Source organism: Rutilus rutilus (genome assembly GCF_951802725.1).
Source record: "Rutilus rutilus genome assembly, chromosome: 24".
In the NCBI taxonomy this organism is placed as follows: domain Eukaryota; kingdom Metazoa; phylum Chordata; class Actinopteri; order Cypriniformes; family Leuciscidae; genus Rutilus; species Rutilus rutilus.
The window spans coordinates 18,124,789-18,150,955 of NC_140228.1; the positions used below are offsets into that span (position 1 = coordinate 18,124,789).

General features: G+C 36.8%; 3 protein-coding genes across 3 annotated transcripts; 1 reads left to right on the forward strand and 2 right to left on the reverse strand.

The window, feature by feature from the left end:
* Positions 1 to 169: 169 nt before the first annotated feature.
* nanog (nanog homeobox) lies at positions 170 to 3,972 on the reverse strand. Its single transcript, XM_084398633.1, has 4 exons — positions 3,304 to 3,972; positions 2,531 to 2,892; positions 2,316 to 2,435; positions 170 to 1,689 (listed from the first exon to the last, which is right to left on the reverse strand). Exons 1-4 carry the CDS (start codon positions 3,665 to 3,667, stop codon positions 1,372 to 1,374), a joined length of 1,164 nt encoding a protein of 387 aa, XP_084254759.1. The 5' UTR covers positions 3,668 to 3,972; the 3' UTR covers positions 170 to 1,371.
* Positions 3,973 to 6,374: 2,402 nt separating this feature from the next.
* On the forward strand, positions 6,375 to 22,205 carry ipo4 (importin 4). The gene is made up of 30 exons (XM_084398968.1): positions 6,375 to 6,736; positions 6,957 to 7,043; positions 7,460 to 7,539; positions 7,632 to 7,673; positions 7,882 to 8,011; positions 8,791 to 8,970; positions 9,075 to 9,140; positions 9,354 to 9,455; positions 9,532 to 9,615; positions 9,801 to 9,950; positions 11,005 to 11,058; positions 11,170 to 11,279; positions 11,394 to 11,502; positions 11,610 to 11,739; positions 11,936 to 12,049; positions 12,130 to 12,243; positions 12,354 to 12,477; positions 12,603 to 12,714; positions 12,789 to 12,913; positions 12,997 to 13,074; positions 15,253 to 15,310; positions 15,407 to 15,512; positions 17,143 to 17,336; positions 18,661 to 18,711; positions 18,827 to 18,952; positions 19,963 to 20,189; positions 20,272 to 20,404; positions 21,312 to 21,416; positions 21,515 to 21,584; positions 21,683 to 22,205. Exons 1-30 carry the CDS (start codon positions 6,668 to 6,670, stop codon positions 21,811 to 21,813), a joined length of 3,261 nt encoding a protein of 1,086 aa, XP_084255094.1. The 5' UTR covers positions 6,375 to 6,667; the 3' UTR covers positions 21,814 to 22,205.
* A 1,278-nt stretch (positions 22,206 to 23,483) lies between these two features.
* LOC311284117 (uncharacterized protein) lies at positions 23,484 to 26,096 on the reverse strand. The gene is made up of 3 exons (XM_084398969.1): positions 25,689 to 26,096; positions 25,368 to 25,600; positions 23,484 to 23,685 (listed from the first exon to the last, which is right to left on the reverse strand). Exons 1-3 carry the CDS (start codon positions 25,982 to 25,984, stop codon positions 23,573 to 23,575), a joined length of 642 nt encoding a protein of 213 aa, XP_084255095.1. The 5' UTR covers positions 25,985 to 26,096; the 3' UTR covers positions 23,484 to 23,572.
* Between the last annotated feature and the right edge of the window lie 71 nt (positions 26,097 to 26,167).

Consider the following 26,167-nt stretch of genomic DNA (forward strand, 5'->3'; position numbering starts at 1 on the left):
AAATGTAAATTGAAAGGATTTAAAGCTCACTGTCAGATATGGTTTGCCCTTTTGGTCTTTTCTAACTTTCAAAAGTTTGGGGTCAGTAAGAAAAAAAAAAAAAAAAAACACTTTCAATAACCAATGCTGCATTTGATTTAAAAAAATAACTTTTAGCCCCTTTGCGGTTAAACAACGCATGTATTTTATGGAAGAACATTTTATTATTTAGTGGTTTTCACAGATCCTTGTGAACGGGGATCATTTTGACAACGTTGTCTGTACATGTAAAACTTAAATTTTTAGTACATTGTGTAAACATACCCTTTGCAGACATTTACATGACACCATTTTCAACTAAAAACTTTGTGTTTTGGCCATTCATTTACATGACAACATCTTTTAGGGGTCTGAAACAGACTTTAAAAGTTTTCAAAAGTGCAAGTTTTTGAAAACTAACAGTCTGTAAACTACAAAAATGGGGACGTCATGCCCGTTCAGTCTATAGGAATGCGTGTGCCCAGGCTCTTTACAAAGTGACAATTGCCAACTGACCTGGCATGCATAAAACAGCGTTTTGTCATTTTCAAGGATCGGTGTGAACAATATTGTCATCTGCTCAAGTTTTGTACATTGTCATGTAAACACCCTCACAAGGCTGCAGTTATGACCAGTTCCTGATGAAACAATTACTTGTATAAAAGGATACATTAAAAGCAGTATGTTTAAGTGTTGAGCAGGCATATAATGGCAAATAACACTTGAATACAAAAAAAAAAAAAGCCACAAATTTAGGAACAGATAAAACATTTATTGCTCAACTGGGTCAAAGAACTGTTTGTGTGGGCAGGAGTACTTTGCAAGAACAAAGCTTGAGTGTCAATTACAAAAGACCAGATACAGGCGAGCAAGAATTTCATAAATGCACAAATGTAACAGATCACATACAGATGCAGTAAAACGCAGGGCAATTGATACACAGAACAAAAACAGTGCAGACCACCTTTTCTTGTACACAGATGCAGAGCAGTGCCTTGCATTCAAATTCATGAAACTCATTTAAGTCGTCGACTTGTCCGGACTAAATCTAAAAAAAGAAAACGAGCACCTGGGAAGAGCAGAGGGATCAAGATATTAAATACTCTGAAAAGGTACAATGAAGTTATAAAAATAGATCTCGGTATAAAACACGCTGAGTTTAAAAAAAGCAAACTTTACAGATTCCAAAAAAATCTTGAGACATGTCTCACTTGGCCCCAATTGGCAACCCATGACATCAGCGCCTAAAAATATCCAACAGTTTGTTGCCAAAAAAAATTCTATTTACAGATACGGGGAGCACCCAAGGCTGCGGGGCTGAAAGCAATGGATATATACAACAAGCAGCCGCACTCACAGCAAAGTCATTCCTTTTGTTGACCATTGGGCACTAGGCATGGATGCCATTTGAGTAGGGCTGCTTCCTTTGTTCACTGCGTTGCCACCAGCACGGGCTTGCATGTAGCTAGTAGGGTTGGGGAACTCGTAGTGCGTCACAGCTGGGGGCAGAGGCCAGTTTCCCGGGGTTCTCGCAGTGGCCTGAGAAGGAGAGCGTGGCTGTGGGTAGCTGGGGTAGAAGGGCGTTTGTTGAGGACTCCTCTTGAACGGAGGCTCTCTCACCTGAGGGTTACTGTAGTGATCTTGGTTCGCTCGAGCGGTTTCAGTCTGAAACTTAAACAAAAAAAGCCACATTTTTAGTAAATTAAAAGTAATGATGGGTCATTTGTATCATCGTGCCTTTAAGACATTATCCAAACTAGAGAAATGTCTCCTTTGTAGATGATAACTTTCTCTACGTCCACACTGATCAGTTCAGCTACCAACAAGACAGAACAAGCAACAGTGTAGACGTTGTCGTTTTAAACCTGTATGACTTTATCCTATGGAACAAAAAGATGTTTTTGAAAAATATCCCCATGGGATCCAATGTCGTTTTGGACCCCATTGACTTTCAATGCATGAATAATCAGTTTGAACATTCTTCAAAATATCTGCTTGTGTTCCACAGAAAAAACTACTAAAATGATATTTAAAATACTAAATGATATACTAAAATGAACGATAATTTGCTCTATATCTACACTGATGTCATGATCTACAGTTCCTCTACCAACAACACCGCAACAGAGAAACTTCGGGTCACTTTCTTCAGAAAGTGAATCTTTTTTTTGGAGAGAGTCTTTTGGACCCCATTGACTTAAATTGCATGGACAAAAACATTAATATCTTTTGTGTTCCTCAGAAGGAAGAAAGATGCATGTTTGGAATGACATGGTTTGGCATGAAACCGCACTCACCTGTGAATGAGCAGCTGATGTGTTTGGTACGGCATTAACGACATATCTCTCGGTCATCCAACTACTATCTCTTTGATGCCTCTTGAGTTTCATCCTACGGTTTTGGAACCACGTTTTCACCTTTGGAAAGAAAAAGCGTTATTCATCATCATGACACTGACAGCAGTCCATTAAAGCTTTAGTCCTTTCAGAGGGTCTTCAGTTATATCACTAACCTGTTTGTACGTTAGTCCCGTCCCTCCAGCCAGCGTCTTCATCTCTGCAGGCGTGAGGTATCTCTGGACATTAAACCGATGGATAAGAGCATTCATCTGCTCCTCAGAAAAGGCAGCACGGGTCTTGCGAGGCTGGGCTGGACGCCGGGCTGGAGATGTGGTCAGCGTGGGCAGAGGCGGCAAGGCATCCACCCCCAAATTCTGACTCACCGGCTCCTCTCCTTCAGCAGAGACGGAGTTTGAGATCGGTTCTCCGCTGTCAGGGCTGCCACTATCCGTTTCATAGTCCTGATCTTTCCAGGACGGGTGATTGAGGTCGGTCAGAGCACCCCCCTCACGACTGCTCCCGGAGCTCCAGGAATCTATGCAAATGGGGGAAAATAAAAGCTTTGCTTCATGGACTATGCCATTTAGGACATAGAATTTGATAAACCTTTAAAATGAGTTTATAAATTTGCTTGCATTTCCTGAAAGCATGGTTTATTCATAGCAGTGTTATTTATAAAAAAATACATAAAAATGATTATGGAAATTAAGCTGTAAAACATAAGTTACATAACAAACATTAAAATGTTGCCTTGAACTGAAATAATGCAAGTTGCCATACATTTAAGTAAAACGTTAACAGACAGAATATGTACTCCAATAACCTTTGAATTTACAACCTCAAAAAAACTTTTCCCCGTTGAAACAGTAAGTTATCACTCCATTAGGAAATTAGGATTAAATTGGCTGTGCAACTATTTCGTGAGGCTTGATCAGAGGAGGGTTACCTGGGGTATGAGCCTCGGAGTCACTGGGTGTATCGCTGCTGGCCTGCTCTGCGTCTTTGACCTTTGGATCGGGCTCGGGCTCGGTCTTGTTATATGAGATGAAGAGCCGTCCGTTCTGCGTGTGGCTCGGGTAGTTGCCGTAGTTGCTCGCATTGCCGTTCTCCGGGCTCCAGGGTGGCGACTGCTGTGTGGTTTGAGCGGAGTAATAGCTCGCGGTGACCCCGCCGGACTGAGCGTACGCGGCCTCGGCCCAGTTCAGATTCGGGTGGCCGTGCTCAGACACCTGCGGGTACATGAGCCCGTACGCATACGCATGATAAGATGGGTTGAAGTTGTAACTCACTGGTATCTTCCAATCCGCCATTCCCTCGTCGGATGAACGCAGAGAAAAAAAAACAAATGTGCAGAGATGGACCTATTAATAGAACCTGACTACAAAAACCCAAAGGGTTCGACTACCCTTGAAAACAGATGCCGATAATAGCTCTCCTCCTCATAGTCATGCAAAAAGAACCCTTGACATGACCTGATAGAAAAAACGCGTGGAGGAGGTGATTTATAAGGCCAGGTGAGTGGATGTGGGCGGGGCGGATTTGCGAAGAGATGCGCGGACCAATCAGGTGCAGCTTCTGAGAGTTGGAAACCACACCCTCATTCCACATCAGCTGAGCCAGGTACTCTAACATTTACATGATATATTTGCATATTTTCATTTAGCGGTTTAGGTTTTACATTTTTAAATTACACAAGTAGGCTTTTTATTGATGAAAATTACTCTGAAAACGAAATTGAAATTAAAACCTTTTGACTCAAATTATTTTGAAACTTCTAGCTATATATATATTTCTTTTATTTATTTAAAACATTTTACTCCATAAAACTCTATAAAACAGGGAACTATTAATCTTAAAAATTCATCATTAAGAAAAAATGAATTTAAAAACTATTATTACTATTTTTAACACACATTAAAAAAGTGAGAAATAGGCCTAAATAAAATTATTAGTCTCCTTGTGATGTATGCAACACCCATGATTTTGTCATGTAGGCCTACATGATTATAGAAGGATTATCAGTATTTTAAACCTAAAAATGGGCTACATTTTCACATTTAATTAGTGCAGTTCCTTCTCATCCCTCTAATCTATTGTCTGTTTTAACATGTTTACCACAGTTACTTTCAGAGTAAATCCTACCAATAATTTCTTTAGATTAGCATGATTAATCCTATAAAACATTACAAAGCCTCATGTGAACAAGTTATCCTAAAAGTGCACCAATCTAGAGCTATTTAACTTTGAAAATGTGTGTGTACTATGGAATGTACTGTCTGGACTTTTTGAATGCCTTAAGCAGGTTTGCATTAAAATTACCACCTGAATAGGTGTGTTTGTAGTCCACCCATTTCTAGGCTACTGCATTAGAATGGAAATATTTCTGTATGAGGTGAAAATATGAGCTAATCATGGGGTGATTAGAGAGACCACAGATCTGTTTATGGTAAAAGAGGTGTGAAAGGGTGGGGAGGTGTATCAGTTCAGCAATGCATTGCTTTTTGCACTTGTTTACCAATTCAGCAAATCAGAAAATCTAAATAATTTAGAACTTTTAAACAAGTACGGTCAATGTTTACATATTCCAGATGTGTATTATCATTGTGGTGTTTGAGTTAAACTTCAATGGCATTTATTTATTTAGTATTTTATTTATTTGCTTTTTTCTGGGGTTTTTTTAAGCATGATTTGTTTAAATTATGAGACCATTGTTGTCAGATTTTATTTATGTTCTGTTTATTTATTTATTTATTTATTTATTTATTTATTTATGTTCTTTTTAGGTTTTTAAACGTTTTCTTGTTGTTGTTGTTGTTTTAGAAAATGATTGGAGTTTAAATTATGATATATTGTTGTCAGATGATTTATTTGATTGTTTGTTGTAGTTATTTATGTTGTATTTATTTGTTTTTGTTTTGTTTTTGTTTAAAGCATGATTTTAATTTATATTGATACCATTGCTGTCAGATTATTTATATTTATTTATTTATTTAAGGTTTTTTAAATAAAGAGATAGCCTACCATTTAAATAGATACCATTGTTGTAAGATCATCTATCTCTCTCTCTCTCTCTCTCTCTCTATATATATATATATATATTATATGTATATATATATATATATATATATATATATATATATATATATATATATATATACATATTTATGTTGTATTTATTTGTTTTTGTTTTATTCAGGTTTTATATACGTTTTGTTTTATTTTTTAAAGCATGGTCTATCTATCTATCTATCTATCTATCTATCTATCTATCTATCTATCTATCTATCTATCTATCTATCTATCTATCAAGATTTGAGTTTAAATTATGATACCATTTTAGCCATGATACCATTTTAGAGATTTGTTTTTTCACCATTCGTGTATTTATTTATTTATTTATTTTTTGTGGCTTTGTTTGTATACATGTATTAATTTAATGCAGTCCTCCTCACTGATTTGTAGGCTACTGTTTATTGTTTTCAGATTTTTCGACTTGTTTTCTGTAGTGCAGTTTTCTCAGTGATGATAATCGTTGTTTGCCATCTGTCCATCGCAGCTCTTTCTGACAGAGATTCAAATGCAAATAACCCATTAGCGCTTCACCATCTCTAGCAAGCTTCCGCCGCCTAAACATGATCCACTTCAAAACAAACAGAAGCAAAATATGAAGAACTTTAGAGACTGTTGCTTGAATGACACACAAACAACAGTTTGAGTTTCATATGGTTCAACCACAGTTTTTTATGGAGAGATTATTGGGTCAGATTTAAAACTTAAAGTCTAAAACTAAAAGTCTTAAACGAAAACTAAAAGTCTAAATTTGAAACTAATTTAGACTTTTAGTTTTCGTTTAAGACTTTAGACTTTTAGTTTTAAATCTGACCCAATAATCTCTCCATAGTTTTTATCTTTCTTTCAGAAAGTGATTTCTTTGCACAGTGAATTTCGACCTCCATTGCCACAGCAGGCGCTGTTGTTATATTGCCGTCAAATGTCTGTCTGAATCACATGGTTTTCAGGGCTGTGGCCCCTTTAACGCCCAACTCATGCGGCGTTTTCTCCTTCTGTCCAGCGTGGTAACTTTGGGAACTCCGCACATAAGCGCTCGTGCAGTTAAATAATATTTCCACATGACAGTTTATTTATGTGATACTAACATAGTTATCTAATATTCTTAGGAGTGTCATCTGACCCAAATATTGTGTGAATATTGTCATATTGTCAACTGCATGTCATCTGATTTGGTCTGGTGGTCGGTGTAGATTATTTGGTAATTTTGAATAAATAACGGTTGAACGTTGAACGGTGAAATGATGTCAGAAGAGCTCGAGCGCGTCCTGGTGCGGCTGACAGAACCGGACAACGCTGTTATTCAGCAGGTAACGTTAGATACTTATATGAAACTGTGCCAAAATACCCGTTATGGTATATTGATTATATGAATTAATGGTCGTTTCAGCTTGTAATTATTGTAAAGAATAGTTTAATTAATACTTGTCTTTTAATGTTCTGTGGGGTTTAACTTACTAACTGTTCTACATGGACTTTCTAAACCCATGATGATGTTCAAGGAGAGACTTTTTTTTTTTTTTTTATCAGGCCACAGCTGAGTTGAAACAGGCATTTAAAGATCCAGCTATCATTCCTGCTTTGTGTGCTGTCATGACTGGATCTCAGAACCCACAGGTAAGTTACTGTTATTCATTTAATACTTTATGTCAAGTTTTCATAGTCCTACTCGAAGACTTGCTTTAAAGGAATAGTTCACCCAAAAATGAAAATTCTGTCATCATTTACTCACCCTCAAGTTGTTTCAAACCTGTAAGAATTTCTTTTTTCTGCTGAACACAAAAGAAGATATTTTGAAAAATGTCTGTAACCAAACAGTTGATGAGCCCCATTGACTTCCATAGTAGGAAAAAAAAAATACTATGGAAGTCAATGGGGTCCATCAACTGTTACATTTTTCAAAATATCTTCTTTTGTGTTCAGCAGAAAAAAGAAATTCTTACAGGTTTGAAACAACTTGGGGGTGAGTAAATGATGACAGAATTTTCATTTTTGGGTGAACTATCCCTTTAATGCTATCATTCTTGCTTCAGGTCCGTCAGTCGGCTGCAGTGATGCTCAGGATGAGAGTTAGAAAACATTGGAAGAAAATCAGTCCAGACCATAGAGAAAGGTTTTGGATATATTTTTCACTTATATAATTTCATCTATTTTGATGGATGTTTTCTGATTTGTGATTCATATGTTTTCATCCTGCTCCCTCAGTCTGAAGGCAGTGGTGCTGCAGGCTCTACAGCAAGAAACAGAGTGAGTCTGGTGGTGCCATGGTACATGATGTAATAATGTAAACTATGATAGTGTATGATAACTATGTTAACACTGTACTATGTAGTATATTATGATATTACCATAGTCAGCTTTAAGGAACAGATATTACTAATAAACCAGGGTGTATACATTTTGCTTCATTTTTCATGCAGGTGTTAATTTTTCTTTTATTATTTCCATTCCTCAGACACACAGTTCGTCACTCTCTCTCTCAGCTGAGCGCCGTCCTGGTGAAACACGAGACCCCAGACCGCTGGCCCGCTCTCCTCACCCTATTAAACCAGTCTACTAAAAGCAGTAACCCACAGGATAGACAGGTAACCCCATTTAACTTGTTAAAAAAAGTACTGTGCCACTACCATGGTACATTTATGATATTAGATCTTTATCAAATTCATATACTATGGTTTTTCATGGTATTATTTGAAGTGCAATGTTCAAAACCGTGGTACTTTTTAGTAAATTCTCGACGGCAAAGACTCTACTAATATTTATTAATTTTTAATAATCATTTCAATTGTAAATCACAATGTTTTTATTAAGATTGAAAAAGAAATACATTTGCTTTATATGTGTGTGTGTGTGTATATATATATATATATATATATATATATTAATAAATTAATTGTATATTAATTAATTATATAGATATATTAATTGCCATTAATTGTAATAATCCAGTGAGATTTCTGTATGCACAAGGAGTCTGACAACAGCCGGTATGATCTGATCTGATTAATGAATATGACTTTATTATTATTAAAATAAACTTGTTATTATTATATTAGTCATTTTGTCATCAGCACATGATGGAGATGAATTGAATTTGTGTGAAAGGGATAGGTCTAGTTCACCAAAATATTCTGTCATCATTTACTCACTCTCAAGTTGTTCTAAACGTGTATGCGTTTTTTTTCTTCTGTTGAACATAAAAAAAGATATTTTAAAAATTGTTGGTAATCAAAAGGTTGACGGTAGCCCTAGACTTCCATAGTAGAGAAATAGTTTAATAAAATAAATGTCCTTCATTTGTCACTAATGTACCATTCTTGTCATACAAAACACCAAGACTGAATAAATTCATTGTTCTGTTCAGGTGGGTCTTTTATTGCTCAGTAAGGTGGTGGGATCAAACCCAGAGCCCTTTAAACCCCACTACAAGGAACTTCTCCAGCTGTTTGGGACTATTCTCCAAGACCTGAACAATCCTACAGCTCTCTACTACTGCATTCTCACCCTTACCTCCATCACAACCTACACCGGCACAGAGGAGATGGTCTGTTCTGCTTCCTCTGACTGCCGTAATTTGCCCTTGGATATAAGAATTAGTGTTTAATACTACATTCAGCATGTTCAAAATGTTGTTTTTCTCTCTTTCAGAACCTGGTGCGATCTCTGATCCCCAAACTGCTCATTGCTCTTAAACACCTCATTCAGGCAGACCAGGTGAGGACACTTTGATAACACTCTTGCTGTGTTCGTATGGTAATGCTCCAATCACTGTTTCCATTATGTTACTCAATGATGTGCTAAACACGGTGTGAGTTGCGTCGCTTGATTGATCAGTTTGCCTTTATGAGCCTTTAAGTGGCCCAATGGCTTTGACCATCCTTAAAACTGAAATTTTTATCTCATAAGTTTGTTTTTTGTTCTTTTAAGGACCAGGCCAGCGAAGCAATGGAAGTTTTAGATGAGCTGATGGAAAGCGAGGTTTCCATCATTGTCCCACACATTGCTGAAATTGTCCAGTTTTGCCTTGAGGTTTGTCCACACTTCTTCAAAGGGATTATGTTGATTTGGAGCCATTGGGTAAGAGAGTTTATGTTCTCTCTTCTAGATCAGTGCAGACGTCTCCCTCAGTGATTCTTTGCGTGTAAAAGCCCTGTCGTGTATCGCCGGTATCATCAGACTTAAAAACAAGGTAACTCTCACTTCTTGCCTTTGCTTTTCCTACTAAGGGCCCGGGGTATACTTAATTTTCCACTGTCTCAAACACAGTCGTGTCAACACAGCTTTCAAAGTATACTCAAGCACGAATGGATGAGTAATTTAAATTATTACTTCTAATAAGCTCTTCTGATTTTTTTTTTTTTATCTGTTCTCTAGGCTGTATTAAAACATAAACTCTTGCAGCCAATCCTGCAAGTAGTGTTTCCAATCTTGAGTGCAGCGCCGCCTCCTGGGGAAGAGGACCCAGAGGATGAGGAAGATGATACTGAGGACAACAGTGAGAATCCCAAACACTTTGCTGTTCAGGTGGGTCTCTTCACATGCTTTATCTCTCTTACTCAATATTTTCCCATTGTCATTAAGCCACAACCAATTTTTTTTTAGGAATTTGAGACCTGGTTTCACAGAAAGGGTTTAGATTAAGCCAGCATTAGGCTTTAGTTCAATTAGGACATTTAAGTGGCTTTTATAAATGTCTTAGAAAAAAGACATCACTGGTGTGTATCTTGAGACAAAACAATGGCGCTGATATATTTTAAGATATGCCAGTGTTAGCTGCTTTCAGTTAAGACAGCTCAAACATGCATTTTACTCTGACTAGGCTTAAGCCTTGTCTGTGAAACCAGGCATAAATCAAGTATTTATTTCTCAAAAATGGTTGACACACACAAGTACCGTCCATCTTTAAAGTGTTCAACCATCAGGACACTGATGAATAAACAGTATAAGGTAAGGCTGTTAAATAGCAGTCCCAAACTAGTTTTTGTTAAATTACAGTTAGTAAGTTTTCACCTCTGATATTATAACCGTGATTAAGAATTAAACTTAAATATTGACTCAGAAGTATGCAGACGTCTTTTTGTCGCTTGCTGTTGACATGGTGAATAGTACTTTCAGAGCTCCATTGATCATGGCTTTTCATAGTCATGGTGCGCGCGCTTAACTCAGAGTCGACCTGCACAGAGTTAATTGAACTTACTTAATTCAGCTGTTCTGAAACTGAAAGTTTACCATCTCAGGGTAAGTCAACTCAGAGTTCAAGTTTTAACTCAGAGTTGTTTGAACCTCCTTATTGAAACGGGCCCCAGATACTGAATCAGGGCAACTCCATTTTCTCAGGCACTCTACTTAAACTGCGTCTGACAGAAAAGTGACCAGCTTTCAAACTCGTCTTTCAAAATAAAAGTCTTACATCAGTAAAATATTAGAATTACTTTTTTGTTGTTGTTGTTTGTTTTACTACACACACCGCGACCCACTTAAAACAGTCTTACGACCCACCGGTTGAGAAACACTGCCCTATACTGTCACTCTCTCGCATGTGTTCAAATGACTATCTTGCATATGTGTTCCCCTGAAGGTTATTGACACAATGGCTCTTCACATGCCACCAGAAAAACTCTTCAACCAGCTGGTTAGTAAACAAAAACACTTATTGTAAAGATTGGCCATAAATAGAATAAAGTAGACTCAATACCTTTCAGTGATTTTATTAAAATCTATTTGTGATTTTTGTGTCCTGCAGATGCCTTTCACTCAGGCTTGCTTGTCAAGTGAGAACCCGTATGAGCGTAAGGGGGGTCTCATGTGTATGGCAGTGCTGGCCGAGGGCTGTGCAGATCACATCCGCACCAAGTAAGCTGTACTTTACAATTATACATAGATTTCTACCCAAATTCACAGCACAGAATTTCCAAATGCACAAAAAAGCAGTCAGCTTAATGCATTTTTTTTCTGTGTATGTGTTAGGATGTTGTCATCCATGCTTCAAACAGTGTGTAGCAGTCTATCGGACAATAACCAGGTGGTCCGCAGTGCAGCGCTCTTTGCCCTTGGCCAGTTTTCTGAACACTTGCAGGTCAGACTGAAACGTCAAGACATTTTTTTTTTTTATCAATATGTTATGCCTTTTATGTTTATTAATTTGCTTGGTTTGAGTTTAAAGAGTTAATTTGTCTTTCACAGCCAGATGTCAGTAAATTCCATGCTGAACTGATGCCGTTGTTGCATGGATACTTGTCGGCAGTGAATCACACCAAAATCGGACACATGACGAAGGCCTTCTATGCCTTAGAAAACTTCTTAGAGAACTTAGGTTAGAATGCAGACACAATTAAATATGTACCTTTCAAGATTGTAGATTTGTATAATTATGAATGCTTTATCAAAATAATATACTTTATTTATTTGCTTGATTTAATATTGTATTAAATTATCTTGTTTATTTCTTTCTTGCCCTTCACCCTTGCCTATCCTTCTCTCTTATTCCTTTTCATTCTTCTCATGATCAGGTCAAGAAATTGAGCCCTATCTGCCCACTCTAATGGAAACCATGTTGTCAGCCCTTAACAATGCAGAAAACTTTAAACTGAAAGAGCTAGCTGTCAGTGCAATCGGAGCAATCGGTAACTTCATCCTTCCATTAACACGTAATTTTATGCTGTTATAGTAATGCCCAGGCTTATGAGATCTCTTGCTTTCTCAGCTAACGCAGCCAAGGAGATGCTATTGCCTTACTTTCCTCCAATTATTGAGAGTCTGAAGGGATTCCTGACGGACACAAGAGAGGAGATGAGGGCTCTGCAGACACAGGCACTAGGTAAAAACAATGATCCAACATCTTCCATATTTCATAAGCATCATGCATAAGGAGGCACGTAGCCTAACCTGATCTTTCATCACTCCTTTTTCTCTGTATATCTTTCATAGACACACTTTCCGTGTTGGCCCGCACTGTTGGTAAGGATGCGTTTAGTCCATTGGCAGCGGAGTGTGTGCAGTTAGGTCTGAACCTCACAGACGCAGTGGATGATCCAGACCTGCGCCGTTGCACGTATGACCTCTGGAATCCTCTGTCTGCTCTGAAAATTATGTGTATTTATAGACACTATAAAGGGAAGATTCATAGGAAAAGTAATGGAAAAATCTCTCTCTCTCTCTCTCTCTCTCTCTCTCTAGGTATAGCTTATTCTCTGCTGTATCTGAAATGAGTCCTGACTGTCTAACCCCTCATCTAACTTCCATCACCACAGTGATGCTGTTGTCACTCAGATCCACAGAGGGTGTGATGGTCAGTGTTGGACTTTTCTCTCAGATCATCTTCTGTACATTATAAGTATTATAATATTCCTATCCACTTCACAGACTCATTTGGAGGAAGACAAACAGTTTGTGCTCCTGGATGATGACGATGATGATGAAGGTGAAGAGGGTGATGTCAATTTAGATGAAGAGGAAGAAACTGAGATTGATGACAGTGATGTTGCAGGGTACGTCTCTGTCTCTCTCATTCTGTCTCTTAAGTGTTCTCTTATGTAAGAGCATTAATCAGGATTCCCTCCGTTCTTCTCAGATTCAGCGTGGAAAATGCTTACATAGATGAGAAAGAAGATGCTTGTGATGCTTTGGGTGAAATCGCCTTCAACACAGGGTAATGAGGCATGTTTTACATAATGCACACAAACTGTCATGCATTTGCATTTGCAAACAAGAGGCTTATATTAGGTGCATATACACTACCATTCAAAAGTCTGGGGCCATTAAGATTTTATCTTTGGAACAAATCTAATACTTTTATTTAACAAGGATGCATTAAATTGATCAAAAAAGGTTTCTATTTCAAATAAATGCTGTTCTCCAATTACACATATTAAGCAGCACAACTGTTTTCAACATTGATTCGATTGATCAAAATATTTCTTGAGCAGCAAATCAGCATATGTGACCTGATCCAGCAAAATGAGTCACAGTGACCCAAATTTCAAAACTGATATTTTGGTATTACTGGAAAGAGGAGACCATAAGCTTTCAAATGATATCCTAGTCAAAGTCATACCTTGAATGGTTGTAAATATATACACATTTGAATTATGGTCGTCTGCCCTCTTTTTCCAATTGAAAACCTGAGAAAATCGCTTTTAAAGTTTTTTGCCCGTTTTTTGTTGATATCTTTCAAAATCCATTGCATTTAAAGGGATGAACTATTTATTGTACAGCTTAATTTGACCAAAGACATTAATATATGCTATTATGCCAGGCTGAAGCTCAAATTATTTTAAAGTTTTTATTTGAATAAATAATTTAAAAGACACTTTTACAAACATTTACTAAAATCAGAAAGATTGAACAGAGGTGCTACAGTTTTGCTTGAGAGAGAGAGTGTGTGTGTGTGTGTGTGTGTGTGTGTCTGTGTGTGTCTCTCTCTCTCTCTCTCTCTCTCTCTCTCTGTGTGTGTGTGTGTGTGTGTGTGTCTCTGTGTGTGTGTGTGTGTGTGTGAGAGAGAGAGAGAGAAAGTGAGAGAGGCAGAGAGACAAGGAAACCGAGAACAAATAATGTTAGCCTATGCAATCATATCTTTGTGTAGGCTAGTTGACAATAACAGTGTAACATATTCATAACTGATATACCAACAGTTAAATATTGGGTTAAACACATTGTAATATATTCTCCTTGCAGATAAATACACTCACAGAATAATTGCACTCACTCACATCCATACACGATAAATCATCAGAGGATGACAAGTCTCCAGATCCAAAACAATCACTGACTAGCCTTAGCCACTCTTGATGACCAGCAGGAGAGCTTAGGTTAGAAGCCTCAAGTGAGTTCAACGCTTTTGGCGACTTTGCTCTCTTTTGACAGCGACATTTCTCAAATTAATAATATTTAATCTTTCTGAGGAGATCTGCTAGCTTGTTTACACAGAGCGCCGCGAGTCTGACAGGAGGATGGCTGGACCAATCGCGTGCCGGTCAGTCGAAATGGGGCTTCCCATTGACAAATGATCAGCGTTTGTGTACATTTCTAAGCTTTTTGATTGGTTCTATACAACGTGTAACACCATATTTGGAGAGCAGAGACGTTTCAGGGGATACCCGGGAAATGCTCAGAGGTGACGAGAGGAGTTGAGAAAAGCAATATTCATTTCCAGCGAATTTAGTAAAACTTTGTAAACTTTAATAGTCATTTAAATACCTTTACTCAATTATCTGGACTACGAAACTTTAGGAGATTATTTTTGAATGTCTGTTCTTTGAAATTTAGCACAAAAAAATAAATAAAATAAAAAATATTATTTCATTGTTTTTCCACATAAACGGCCCATATCTTAAAATGGAACGTTGCGACTTCCGACTCATTTCGCCAGATCGGGTCACATATTTGAATGATTTCTGAAGGATCATGTGACACTAAAGACTGATGGTAAACCTGAATTTTCGGCATCATTACTCCACAGGAATAAATTACATTTTAAAATATATTAAAATAGAAAGTTATTTTAAATTGCAACAATCAAACAATCAAATAAATACAGCCTTAGTGAGCATAAGAGAATTGTTTCAAATTCATTAAAACTGCCACTGAACGTTTGAAGGGTATGTAAGTAATGCTCAATTTCTTTTGGATCTGGCATTCACAACAATCTACACTTCCACAGTAGCGTATTTCTGAGCAGGATATAATGTTGGGCTGGGCTTTATTGTATCACGAAAGTAGTTCTTGATACTAATCTCCCTCAAATTTGTGGCTTTGGTTAGTATACTAAATGTTTAGTTTTGGTACAAAACACAGTAATTAGAATCCAGCTTATTTTTCTGTCTCTCAGAGTGGCGTTCCAGCCCTTCCTGGAGTCCAGCTTCCAGCAGGTCTTTGAGCTCAGTGATGTGAGTGACTGGTGCCGTGCTTGTGGTTTCATGAGTGCTTGCACATAATGCTGAGTTACTGATGTTTGTGCTCTTTTGTGCTTGTGCATCCATTAGTTCCCACATGAGGATGTGAGGAGAGCTGCCTTTGGTGCCATGGGCCAGTTCTGCCGAGCTCAGCACAAAGTGTGGAAGGAAACCCCAACGGAGGCTAACCACCAGGGTACGTTAAAACCAACTGTGTACACAATAGGCCTGGGCAGTATGGCCACATTTAGTGAGGGATGGTAGCAGTGTGTCAGTTGTTAGATTATTCTGTGCTCTTTATGCTTCAGAATATCTTTGATGCTAAAACTATAGTCAACACTTCTAACTGCTCAAGTATTGACAACTTGGTTGATTATAACAGGAGCTAGAAATTTTATAGAAAAAATTGAATTAACAAATAATCATTAATGACACATAATATTTTATTTTCTAAGTATCATGTTCTTTTAATCATAACTGAAAGATATACACTACTGTTCAAAACTTTGAAAGAATTTTGTGAAAGATATTAATATTTTTATTCACTAAGAATGCATTCAATTTGGCAGTAAAGAGATTTTTAATGTTACAAAATTTCTCTTTCAAATATATTCTGTTCTTTTCAACTTTCTATTAATAAAAATAATCTTGAGAAAATAATGCATCGCTGTTTCCACAAAAATATTAAGCAGCACGACTGCTTTTTTTTTGATAAGAAGAAATGTTTTTTTGAACAACATTTCAGAATATTAAATAATTTCTGAAGGACCAAAATTCAGCTTGGCCATCCCAGCAATAAATTACATTTGTATAATATATTCAAATATAAAACAGTGATTTTAAATTTTAATAATGTTTTGCAATATTATTGTGTTTAATATATTTTTTGATCAAATTAATATAGCCTTGGTGAGTAGAGGGGGCTTTTAAAAAAGATGGTAAAAAAAATCTTACAGAGCACAAACTTTTGTATGGTAATGTTTATATATGTTTATATATATATATATATATATATATATATATATATATATATATATATTATATATATATATATAATTAATATATATATATATAATTAATATATATATATATATATATATATATATATATATATATATATATATATATATATATATATATATATATATATATATATATATATATGGGAGTCCTGCTATTTTTTTTATCTCAGGTTTCCATGTACTATATTTAGGTTGTCTAGTATAATTAAATTTTACTATTAATAAATAAAGAATACAGATATTGCCATTTCTCCAGTAAATACCAATTCATCTATCTTGAAGTATGTAAAACATTGTTTGACTATCATTAGAATGAAGTAATATCCTTTGGTTTCTGTCAATCGAGTTAAATAACTTGATAAAATAAGATGGATTTACTAGATTATTTACGTAACTATATAGTAATGCTTATTTTTATGAATGAAACATTTTCGAGTAGAATTTCCATAAAAGAAATAACTTTTTTTGATGTATACTGTTACCATTAGAAGATTTAGCTCAAACCTCCCACCTCCGGTGCTCGCATCTACATGTCTCTGATTTTTCATTTGCACTCTTTTATATTCACATCATGCTCTCTCTGCTTCCTTTCATCTGTTCTGTGTCGGTCTCATTAATGATGTCTCAGAAAGAATTAGAAGCGCCACTTGTCAAGAGGATTAACTTTTTACTCTGACCATTCATTCACTTCTTATCGTTTCCTTTCCACCCACTTCTTCATTAAATGAGCTGCAGTCAGTGTAGTTTTCAATTACCCTGAATCCTTTGATCAACTCTTGCATATCTCTCTTTATATCTCTCCAGCTCTGCATAAGCTGTTGCAGGTGGTGTTGCCTTGTTTTCTGGAGGCGGTGAGACAAGATAGAGAGAGACAGGTGGTGATGGCTGTACTGGAGTCCATGAATGCTGTGATTAAATCCTGCCAGGGGGAGGCACTGCAGGCTCCAGGGAGACTGGCTGAAATAAGTAACGCCATCAAAGACGTACTGAAGAAAAAGGTCAGGATTTAATTTTAAGACCTCTTTGGGTATCAAGCCCTGAAATGAATGCTGTTATCTGACCAGATATAATGTGATAAAAATTCTGTCCCTGGACAAACTCCTCAGCTTTAACATCAGGATATGCCCTTTTGGTAAAGAACATACAAACTGTTTTCTCGACATTAAGATGTAAACATGATTTAGCAAGTAATTGTGACATTGGGATCATTTTTTATGTAGCCCAACTTTTTTCATGTACATGCATAACATGATCAGCATTAATTTGACAAATGACATATGGGGGCAGACATATTAATGGACCTAAAATAGATCCTTGTGGAAAGCAAAATATCATGATTTACAGTTTCAAAAGCTTTCTTAAAATCCAAAAATATAGCACTAACTACAACTCCTTTATCAATATTTGATTTAATATTTTCCATCATAAAGTACATATAAAAATATTTAAAAGTCCCCTTACACTTATAAAAGTACAACCACTTTACGTATGATATAATATACTGTCATTAGATAAACGAGATCAAAAACATGTTAAGAAGTAACATGATCAACGGTTAACATCATTTTATGAAGTCATTTTGGTTACATTCACACTGCAAGCCTTACTGCTCAGATCCGATAAAAAAAAAATGTATATACGAAAAAAAGAGTTTTGCTTTTATATAGAGCTGTCACTGTAATACTTACTGGTTCTGAAACATCACTGTCTTTCCACTGACTACCTTTCGCAACTGTCTTGATAACTTTGGATATGTCAAATCTTTGAAGTGACTCCCATGAGTGCAGAATTGTGACGAATGTCGATCTAGTGATGTAAAAGTCGCATGAATTCCGTTATGAGTGACTGTTTAGACTTTTAGAAGTATTGCAATACATCTGACCTGCATCAGATTTAGTTCCACATATGGAAGTGGCACAAATCAGAATTGAAAGATCAGATTCCATGTGGTTTGTGCTGTTCACACTGCCATGACAAAAACAGATCTGAGTGACATATGAGCAAAAAAATCGGATTTGGGCCATATTTACCTGCAGTCTGAACGTAGCTTGTGTGTTGTGAGAACCAAAAAGGAATGTGTATAAGGCAGTAGAAAAACTGTATATAATCATCCTCTGTAATTATTTTAAGCCAAGAAAAAGGCTTATACTGTCAAAAAAATTGGTTTCGAATAATTAAATGAATTATAGCGCTGACACAAACTGGCTTCAAACAGCAGCTTATTCTCACTTCTTCAAGGTGTTACATAAGTCTGCAGTCATAAGGGGGTGGCTGGTTATTTCTTATGCTTGTGATCTCATTTTCTCTTTCTGTCTTGCTCAGACCGTGTGTCAGGATGTAGGTGGGGATGAAGCAGATGATGACGAGCAGCAGGTGTTTATTTGAGCATTTCAGTTTTTAGCATTTAGTCACAGTTCACTGTCAGCAATGATACAATTAACCTAAAAGGACTGTGACAGAGTGGAATAATTGAGTGTTTGTGTCTCAGGCGGAGTATGATGCCATGCTGCAGGAGTTTGCCGGTGAAGGGATTCCTGTTTTAGCCTCGGCTGTACCGGCTGAGACGTTCTACCCTCACCTCAATGACCTGCTGCCCCTCATCATGAGCAAAGCAGTGAGTCTCTAATTCTCTCATTCTGCATTCACAGATGAAGGTCATATTTTAAGGCCTGTTCAAATCAAGAGCATCATCAGTCGGCAGTCTCTTAGACGGAGCGTGATGCGACTTGCATTTGAGAATGAATTAAATGTTTTACTTTAAAGCAATGCAATGCATTGCAGAAATGTACCAGATATGTTGTTGCGCTCCTGGAATGAATGACTGAATTAAATTAAGGTACAGGTGATATATATCACCTATATATCTGATATATATCTTTTATGCTCACCAAAGCTGCATTTATTTGGTGAAATATTATTAAATACATAAATCCCCCTGTATTCAATAATTTTATCCCTTAACTCATATTTGGTCACCAAAATGACATATTTAAAAAAAAATTCCTCAAATTCTTCATGCCTTAAATAGCTTGAATGTAACTCTACACTCTTGCCTCATTTAGTATACGAGGTTCTATGAATATGCAAATTAGCCCCGCCTCCACTCACTCACACCAGTTCTGAGATCCACTGATTGATAATCACACGTTGACGTGATTGGTTACAAGGAAGTTTGTGACGTCAGAAACACCAGCGATTTCAAACCACGTCTTTGGTTCACTGCGGTTTGAAGGAGAAAATACTCAGCAATGGTGTTGACTTATGAATTTGCACATGGTTTGTCTTAGAGCATATTAAAAACACCACATAGACATATAAACAACATTAAAAGCTTGATTTTCATCACAGGGGGACCATTTTCTTTAAATATAATTTATTCCTGTGGTGGAAAAGCTGAATTTTCAGCAGTCATTAGTATTACCAGTGATCAGTGTCACATGATCCTTCAAAAATCATTCGTATATGCTAATTTGCTTCTTAAGAAACGTTTCTTATTATTATCAATGTTAAAAACAGTTGTGCTGCTTAATATTTTTGTGAAATCTGTGATACCTTTTTCATTGATTCTTTGATTAATTAATTTTTACTCTGTGCTGTTTTTTTATTTATGTATTTTTTTAATAGAAATCCTCATGCACGGTGGCAGACCGCTCCTTCTCTGTTGGTACGATTGGAGAAACCCTGCACTCATTGGCGGGTGTGGCTGGAGGCAGGGCGGTTGCTGGCCGGCTGTCCAATCGGCTGCTGCCGTTGCTTGTGGCTGGAGTGAGGGACAGTGATGCAGAAGTGCGCAATAACAGTGTGTATGCACTGGGAGCTCTCGCACAGGCCGCCGGACCCATCGTTGCCTCGTATCCTTCACAGATCCCTTTGTGCATGTGTACCTGTTCTCAGATCTCCATGGCTCTGTTAACCTTAACCCCGGTGCTTCAGTGATTACCCCATGATGCTCTCCCTCTTCTCCAACCTACTCTGTAAAGAGTCTGACCTGAGAGTGATTGACAACCTGTGTGCTGCCCTGTGCAGGATGATCATGAGCCACGTGGAGGGGGTCCCACTCGAGCAGGTCACTTCTGTCTTCATTTTAGTATCTGTATTATTAAAGGGATAGTTAGTTAGCATAAAAATTACAATTCACTTACTCCCTTCCATGTTGTTCCTTACACTTTGGTTCATCTTCGAAACACAAATGAAGATAAATGGAAGCTCAAGCATGTTCGCTTGATGCATGAGAACCAATGAGGTTCATTCTCGTGTTACACAGCACGTTTGAGCTTCAGCAAGAACCAATGAGGTTTACTCTCATGGTTTATGCAGAACCATAATGCAGCTCCCAGGAACACTTAACCGCGTTTTCATTACTGAATGATTCAGCGTTTTAAACGAATCAGTTGAGTCAAGGATTCAATGACCATTCATAAACAACTGCCTCATTCCTGAACAAATCAGCCATTTGAACAGTCACCTGCCGCCACCTACTGCTGGTTTAGTTTTGTGTTTAGAAAAGTATCATTCTTCCCAACATTTCTTATTTGTATATTCAAAAAATATTTAAAACAATCTCATAAAATTATTTAATGCAGTTGTAATTTTTCAGTGTAAATGATTTAATTTGATTGGTATCAGCCCTATAGTGTATCATTATTATAATTTAATTGATCAAATTTAAGAATTTAAAATGAAAGATGAATCATTTATTTAAAATGATTAGGGAAAAATGCCCTTTATGAAGGTTAAAATATCATATTAATAGGCAGAGTTAAATATGTCAAAGCTGACTGAACACTGATGAGAATATTGCTTCAGAATAAATTAAAAATCATATTTTTTCCTGGACAAGCAATTTTTTTTACTCGGACAAGTGAATGACCAATTTACTTAAGCACATGAAAATGTCGAGCCCTGGTCAGAGTTTTGGGTGATGCAACAAAAATATATATGGTTATAATACCCATTTGACCCTTTTCTCGCAGGTCTTTCCTGCTCTGGTGGCTCGTCTCCCTCTGAAAGAGGACATGGAGGAGAACAAGACCATCTACAGCTGCCTGACCTTCCTCTACTCTCACAACCCTGTGCTGGTAAAAGCTCATTTTCACTCCCAGCATGCTCGGCTCACATACTCCTGATTGAATCTTGTCCTGTCAATGGACTGATTGTATTTTATTTCTCACTCCAGGTTGTTAGTCAGCTCAGGCCAATAATATCTGCTGCCGCTCATCTGTTGGGCATGAAGGATGTTGATAATGGTAAGAAAGTGTTTATACCATTGGAATATTTTAATTGTATATTATGAATGACATTCAGAATTCATCATTTTTATTTTGACTCATATTTATTCTTTTAGAAACACAAAACAGCCTGCTCATGCTGCTCCGAGGTCTAGCCCAGCAACACACTCAGGAATTTGAAAGTGCGGTAATGTCACTTCCTGATGAACAGAGAAACAAAATGACCATTGCTGTCACTCAATCATAACACCTGCCCCTTATTCAAAGTATCTATCCCCTCTCCTTCCAGAAGGCCTTCCAGCCAAACTGATAATAGATTTTTCTATTACATTAGAAATGGGGTGAGACAGTTAGCAGAACATGCGCTCACTGGCGTACTCTGCTTTCTGTATTGCAGCAGATACATTGAGACCATTTCTTCTTAATTTATTACAAAGTTCACTTATGTCAAAGTTCACTTCTTGTCACTTTTATTTTGTTTTATTAAGAGTTGTTGTTTTTTCATTTATTATTTTTCTCTGTCTCAATGAATCTGCTGCTTTCCCATCTATATTGAATATTCCATGAAATTCTGGCTTATTTGAGTGTGAAGCTTTGAATTGGCCTTGCAGTGAAAGAAATATATTTCTATGAATTGTTCACTGTTGTTTCTTTATTTCTGGTATGCGTGTCCTGGGAATATTCCATGAACTTGTTATCCAGAATTAGATTATACCTCATTCTGTATCATTTTAACTCTGTTGCATCAGTAATATCATTTTATGCATCAGCAAATTAAACCAACACAGATACACTACCATTTATAAGTTTGGGGTCGGTAAGATTTTTTAAAGGGTTTTAAAGGCTGCATTTATTTGATACATTTTTTTTGAAATATTATTAGAATTTAACCCTCAGGTTGTGTTCGGGTCATTATGACCCAGAGAAAATTTTATTTTTCCCCAAAATACTAGTTAATATATACTTGATATACAAACTTCCTTGTGAAACATTAGACTAGTGTGATCAACAGTGTACATTTTTTTTCATAATTTTTTTTAATATATATATTTCCAAAATTATTCATAAATGCTTTTTTTACTCAAAAAAAAAAGATACCTACTCTCAGATTAATGAGGCCTACGATTAATCAGATGCAAATAGAAATATAAAACCAGTTCTAATTGAAAGAAAACAAGTTGACAAAAAGATTGAATCCAATATTGGGTGATAATATAGCATAACAAGTTATTTATAAGCTATTTTTTATAGGTCGGTCATTTTTGCCCAGGAACATCACAAGTGTTATAGGGTTTTGAACACAACATGAGGGTTAAAATAACTGTTTCTATTTTTTTTTTTTATGTAATTTATTGTCGTGGTAAAGCTGAATTTTCAGCGTCATTACTCCAGTCTTCAGTGTCATGATCCTTCAAAATTCATTCTAATATGCTGATTTGCTGCTCAATAATCATTTTTTATTATTAATGTTGAAACAGTTGTACTGCTTAATATTTTTATAGAAACCATGATAATTTTTTTTCAGAATTCTTTAAATAGAATGTTTAAAAGAACAGCTTTTGTTAAAATATAAATCTTTTGTTAAATTATAAATGTATTTACTGTCACTTTTAATCAATTTAATTATTCTTTGCTGCTTAAAAGTATACATTTCTTTTTTAAAAATCTTCCAGATCCCAAACTTTAAAAGTAGATGGATATAGATTTTATATAGGTAATAGTTTGTGTAGGTAAAGCGGTCACTGATGAAATTTATGCTGATTATTCTAAAATACAAAAATAGCAAGAGATTGAAACCTTTTTTTTTTTTTATATATTACCCACAAAACTTTAGTTATACTGCCACCTAATATAAATAAAATGAAAAATCCTTCACTTGCAGCAAAGCACATAAACTTTAGACTGTCTTGCACAAGTTTAAAACGTCCAGAACCTGAAATGGAAATAGTCTTCTGTATCGTGTAAGGTGTTAGATTGCTTTAGCCTAGCTGTCAAACGTCTTCCAATCACTCCTCGCTTGGCAAGTCTCGTTTTTCTTCTGTCTTCTGCCATTTGGACTTGGACTGTGACACTGTGTCCAAGGCCAGAGTCATTTCCACCGGCTGGAGATCATTTTCCGCTGGGAGGGGGGAGACACAAGAATATTCATTGCCATGTTTATACAGTAGGTTATTTTAATGTGCATCAGACAAATTCTACACACAAACCCAGAAGACTTTGAGGTTGGGAAATAGGTATGTCGAGGGAGAAAGCGAATATCAATCGTTCAACAAACACGCAGGAGAGTGTGCTGAGCGTGCGAATACCAAACACACTTACTCAGCAGCCACGAGCGTTATGTTAGCTCACCTCACTGATCTGCAGATGTCATCTGTTAGCTAACGGTCAGGAATGAAGCGTTATATTACAGCAAGCCCTGACACTGCAGCCTAATAGAAACCGACAGACTGAAAAAATGCTGACGAAGTTCACTTCAGCTGGATTGTAGTAATACTAGTGTTGTAATTAAGTGTGGAGATGAAGCATTTTTGTGCAATAGAAGTCGGCAATAACAATATACAATGCAATCTGTTTAACATGGCTCCTCTTTCTTGACTATGCAGTGTTAGTATTGATTTTTGGGTGCATGTTGCCGATTTCATGTGTGCCGGAAGCCTATTACTTAAAGTAATTTCTTAGAAGAATTTACCTAATGAAACTATTACCCACTTGCCAGAACAAATCAATCTGTGCAGCCAAATGCCATTGGAAAAATCATCATCTTAATGAGATTTCAACTGAAACACTGCTGTAAAATACAGCAACCTTACTGAAGGTTTTTTAGTATTTTATACTATTATAGAGTATATTATACTTTGTATTAGCTTTTATTTTATATATATATATTTTTTTTTATCTAACCTATTTTAGTTGGTTGCCAATGTGACATTTCTGATTTTCATGTTGTTGTTTTTTTCAAGTTTTTTTTATTTATTTTATTTTTTATATTTATTTTGTATTTTATTTCAGCTTTATTTCGATTAACAAATATTTTCAAATGTTTAATTTTAGGTAACTGTAACACCATTGCTTTACTGAATATGAAGTTCAGTGAACTTTAGAAATCGATTCAGAACACGTTAAGCTGCATTTTTGAAAACTTTCTTAAAAGCATTTTTACAAATCTGTTGCGGTGCATGTAGTCCTACGTCACCGGACTAATTTGCCTAATCTTTACCGTACTTTAGACCATGGTGGAAACGCAGAAAGCAACAGGTCTGGAGGAAAATTGTTCCATGTAATTTCGGTGGAAACGCGGCTATAGTTGTTTATATTGTCCCTGCTGTGCTAATGTAATGTTAATGACAACAGTGTTTTGGGGGTCTGGAAATGCAAACTTTGGAAAACAAAGTGCAAGTTTTTGAAAACGATAGCATTATCATCTCCATATAAACTACAAAAACGCTAGTTTGTGAAAACGGTGACATCATGTGCATGCATGTTACTTGTTCAGTCTACAGGCACATAGCGTTTTCTTTACAAAGTCACATCGCCAACTACTGGCCTGGCAGCATAATACAGTGTTTTTAGACATTTTCGCGAATCCATTTGAATGGGGATAATTTTGACAGCACTGTCGTCTGTACACGAAAATCGTAAAGACAAAACTTTTTCGCTTTTAATACAATGTACTCTTAGTTTTAGTTAATTATAATTACCCTGCCTGGGAATATTAACTTGATCCTCTCCTTTGATCCAACAAAAGTGTAAAATGAAATGTGGTTTGCCAGTTAAAACTGGTTTAGCTCCTCCATGTCTCACCTGGTTGTGTGTGTCTCCACGGGAGGATGTCCACCCCGCTTCTGCAGAAGGAGCGGTCGGTGTGGGACTCGGTGCTGTAGAGAATCTCCTGACTCTGACGCTCTCCAGGATGCTGCGCTTTCACACGAACCTCCAGAACGGTCACTTCCTTCTCCTTCTTCAGCTTCCCTGACTTCCCCTTCACCCGTGTGCGCTTAGTGTCCACCCACACCACACGCTCCTTCACCGCTGATCTGGGTACACATAGAGAAGTCAAGATATTAACAGAATATTTCACCCAAAATGAAATGGATACAACTGCATCTGTAAATTTAAACTCACTCTTCAATGCCCAGGTCAGCCAGTGTAGTGTTCAGGAATGGAAAAGCCTGGTCAGGGTTCAGAACTTCAATGGGCAGGTGCACACACATGGGCACCGTCCAGTCCAGCTCGGCGCGCACCGTTTTGTCATTGGTGGGGGAGTCTAAGGGGCCGTCACCATTTACCTGCTTCTCCCGGTGCTGGACCCCATGCTGAGCCTCTGGATTTTTCTCTTGGCCTGCCAGCTTGACACTGGTGTCTTTAACTGGAAGCTGTTGCTCCTCTTTGTTTTCTTTCCTTTCGTCTATGATAATCATTGAGTTGATTCCTTTGATTCCTCTGTGGTTGAAATGATAACCCTGATCTCCTCAAATCAGCTGATTTTCCAAATTTGAGATCCAATAAAACCTGATGTAGACAAGTCTTCCCAGATGCTTCTCTATCTGCTGTTGGGTTGAGAATGCGTAACGCTCTTGAGAACACTGAAGTCCAGTGGAGAT

Excerpts from the sequence above, each read along its gene's own strand:
- ipo4 (XM_084398968.1), top strand. The coding sequence starts at position 6,668 with ATGATGTCAGAAGAGCTCGAGCGCGTCCTGGTGCGGCTGACAGAACCG. Across the intron at positions 9,616-9,800 it reads TCATCAGACTTAAAAACAAG|GCTGTATTAAAACATAAACT; the intron begins GTAACTCTCACT and ends TCTGTTCTCTAG. Across the intron at positions 11,059-11,169 it reads AAAAACTCTTCAACCAGCTG|ATGCCTTTCACTCAGGCTTG; the intron begins GTTAGTAAACAA and ends TGTGTCCTGCAG.
- LOC311284117 (XM_084398969.1), bottom strand. The coding sequence starts at position 25,984 with ATGATTATCATAGACGAAAGGAAAGAAAACAAAGAGGAGCAACAGCTT. Across the intron at positions 25,601-25,688 it reads GCTGACCTGGGCATTGAAGA|ATCAGCGGTGAAGGAGCGTG; the intron begins GTGAGTTTAAAT and ends ATGTGTACCCAG. Across the intron at positions 23,686-25,367 it reads GTGGAGACACACACAACCAG|CGGAAAATGATCTCCAGCCG; the intron begins GTGAGACATGGA and ends CCCCCCTCCCAG.
- nanog (XM_084398633.1), bottom strand. The coding sequence starts at position 3,667 with ATGGCGGATTGGAAGATACCAGTGAGTTACAACTTCAACCCATCTTAT. Across the intron at positions 2,893-3,303 it reads CTCCGAGGCTCATACCCCAG|ATTCCTGGAGCTCCGGGAGC; the intron begins GTAACCCTCCTC and ends CCATTTGCATAG. Across the intron at positions 1,690-2,315 it reads CATCAGCTGCTCATTCACAG|TTTCAGACTGAAACCGCTCG; the intron begins GTGAGTGCGGTT and ends TTTTTGTTTAAG.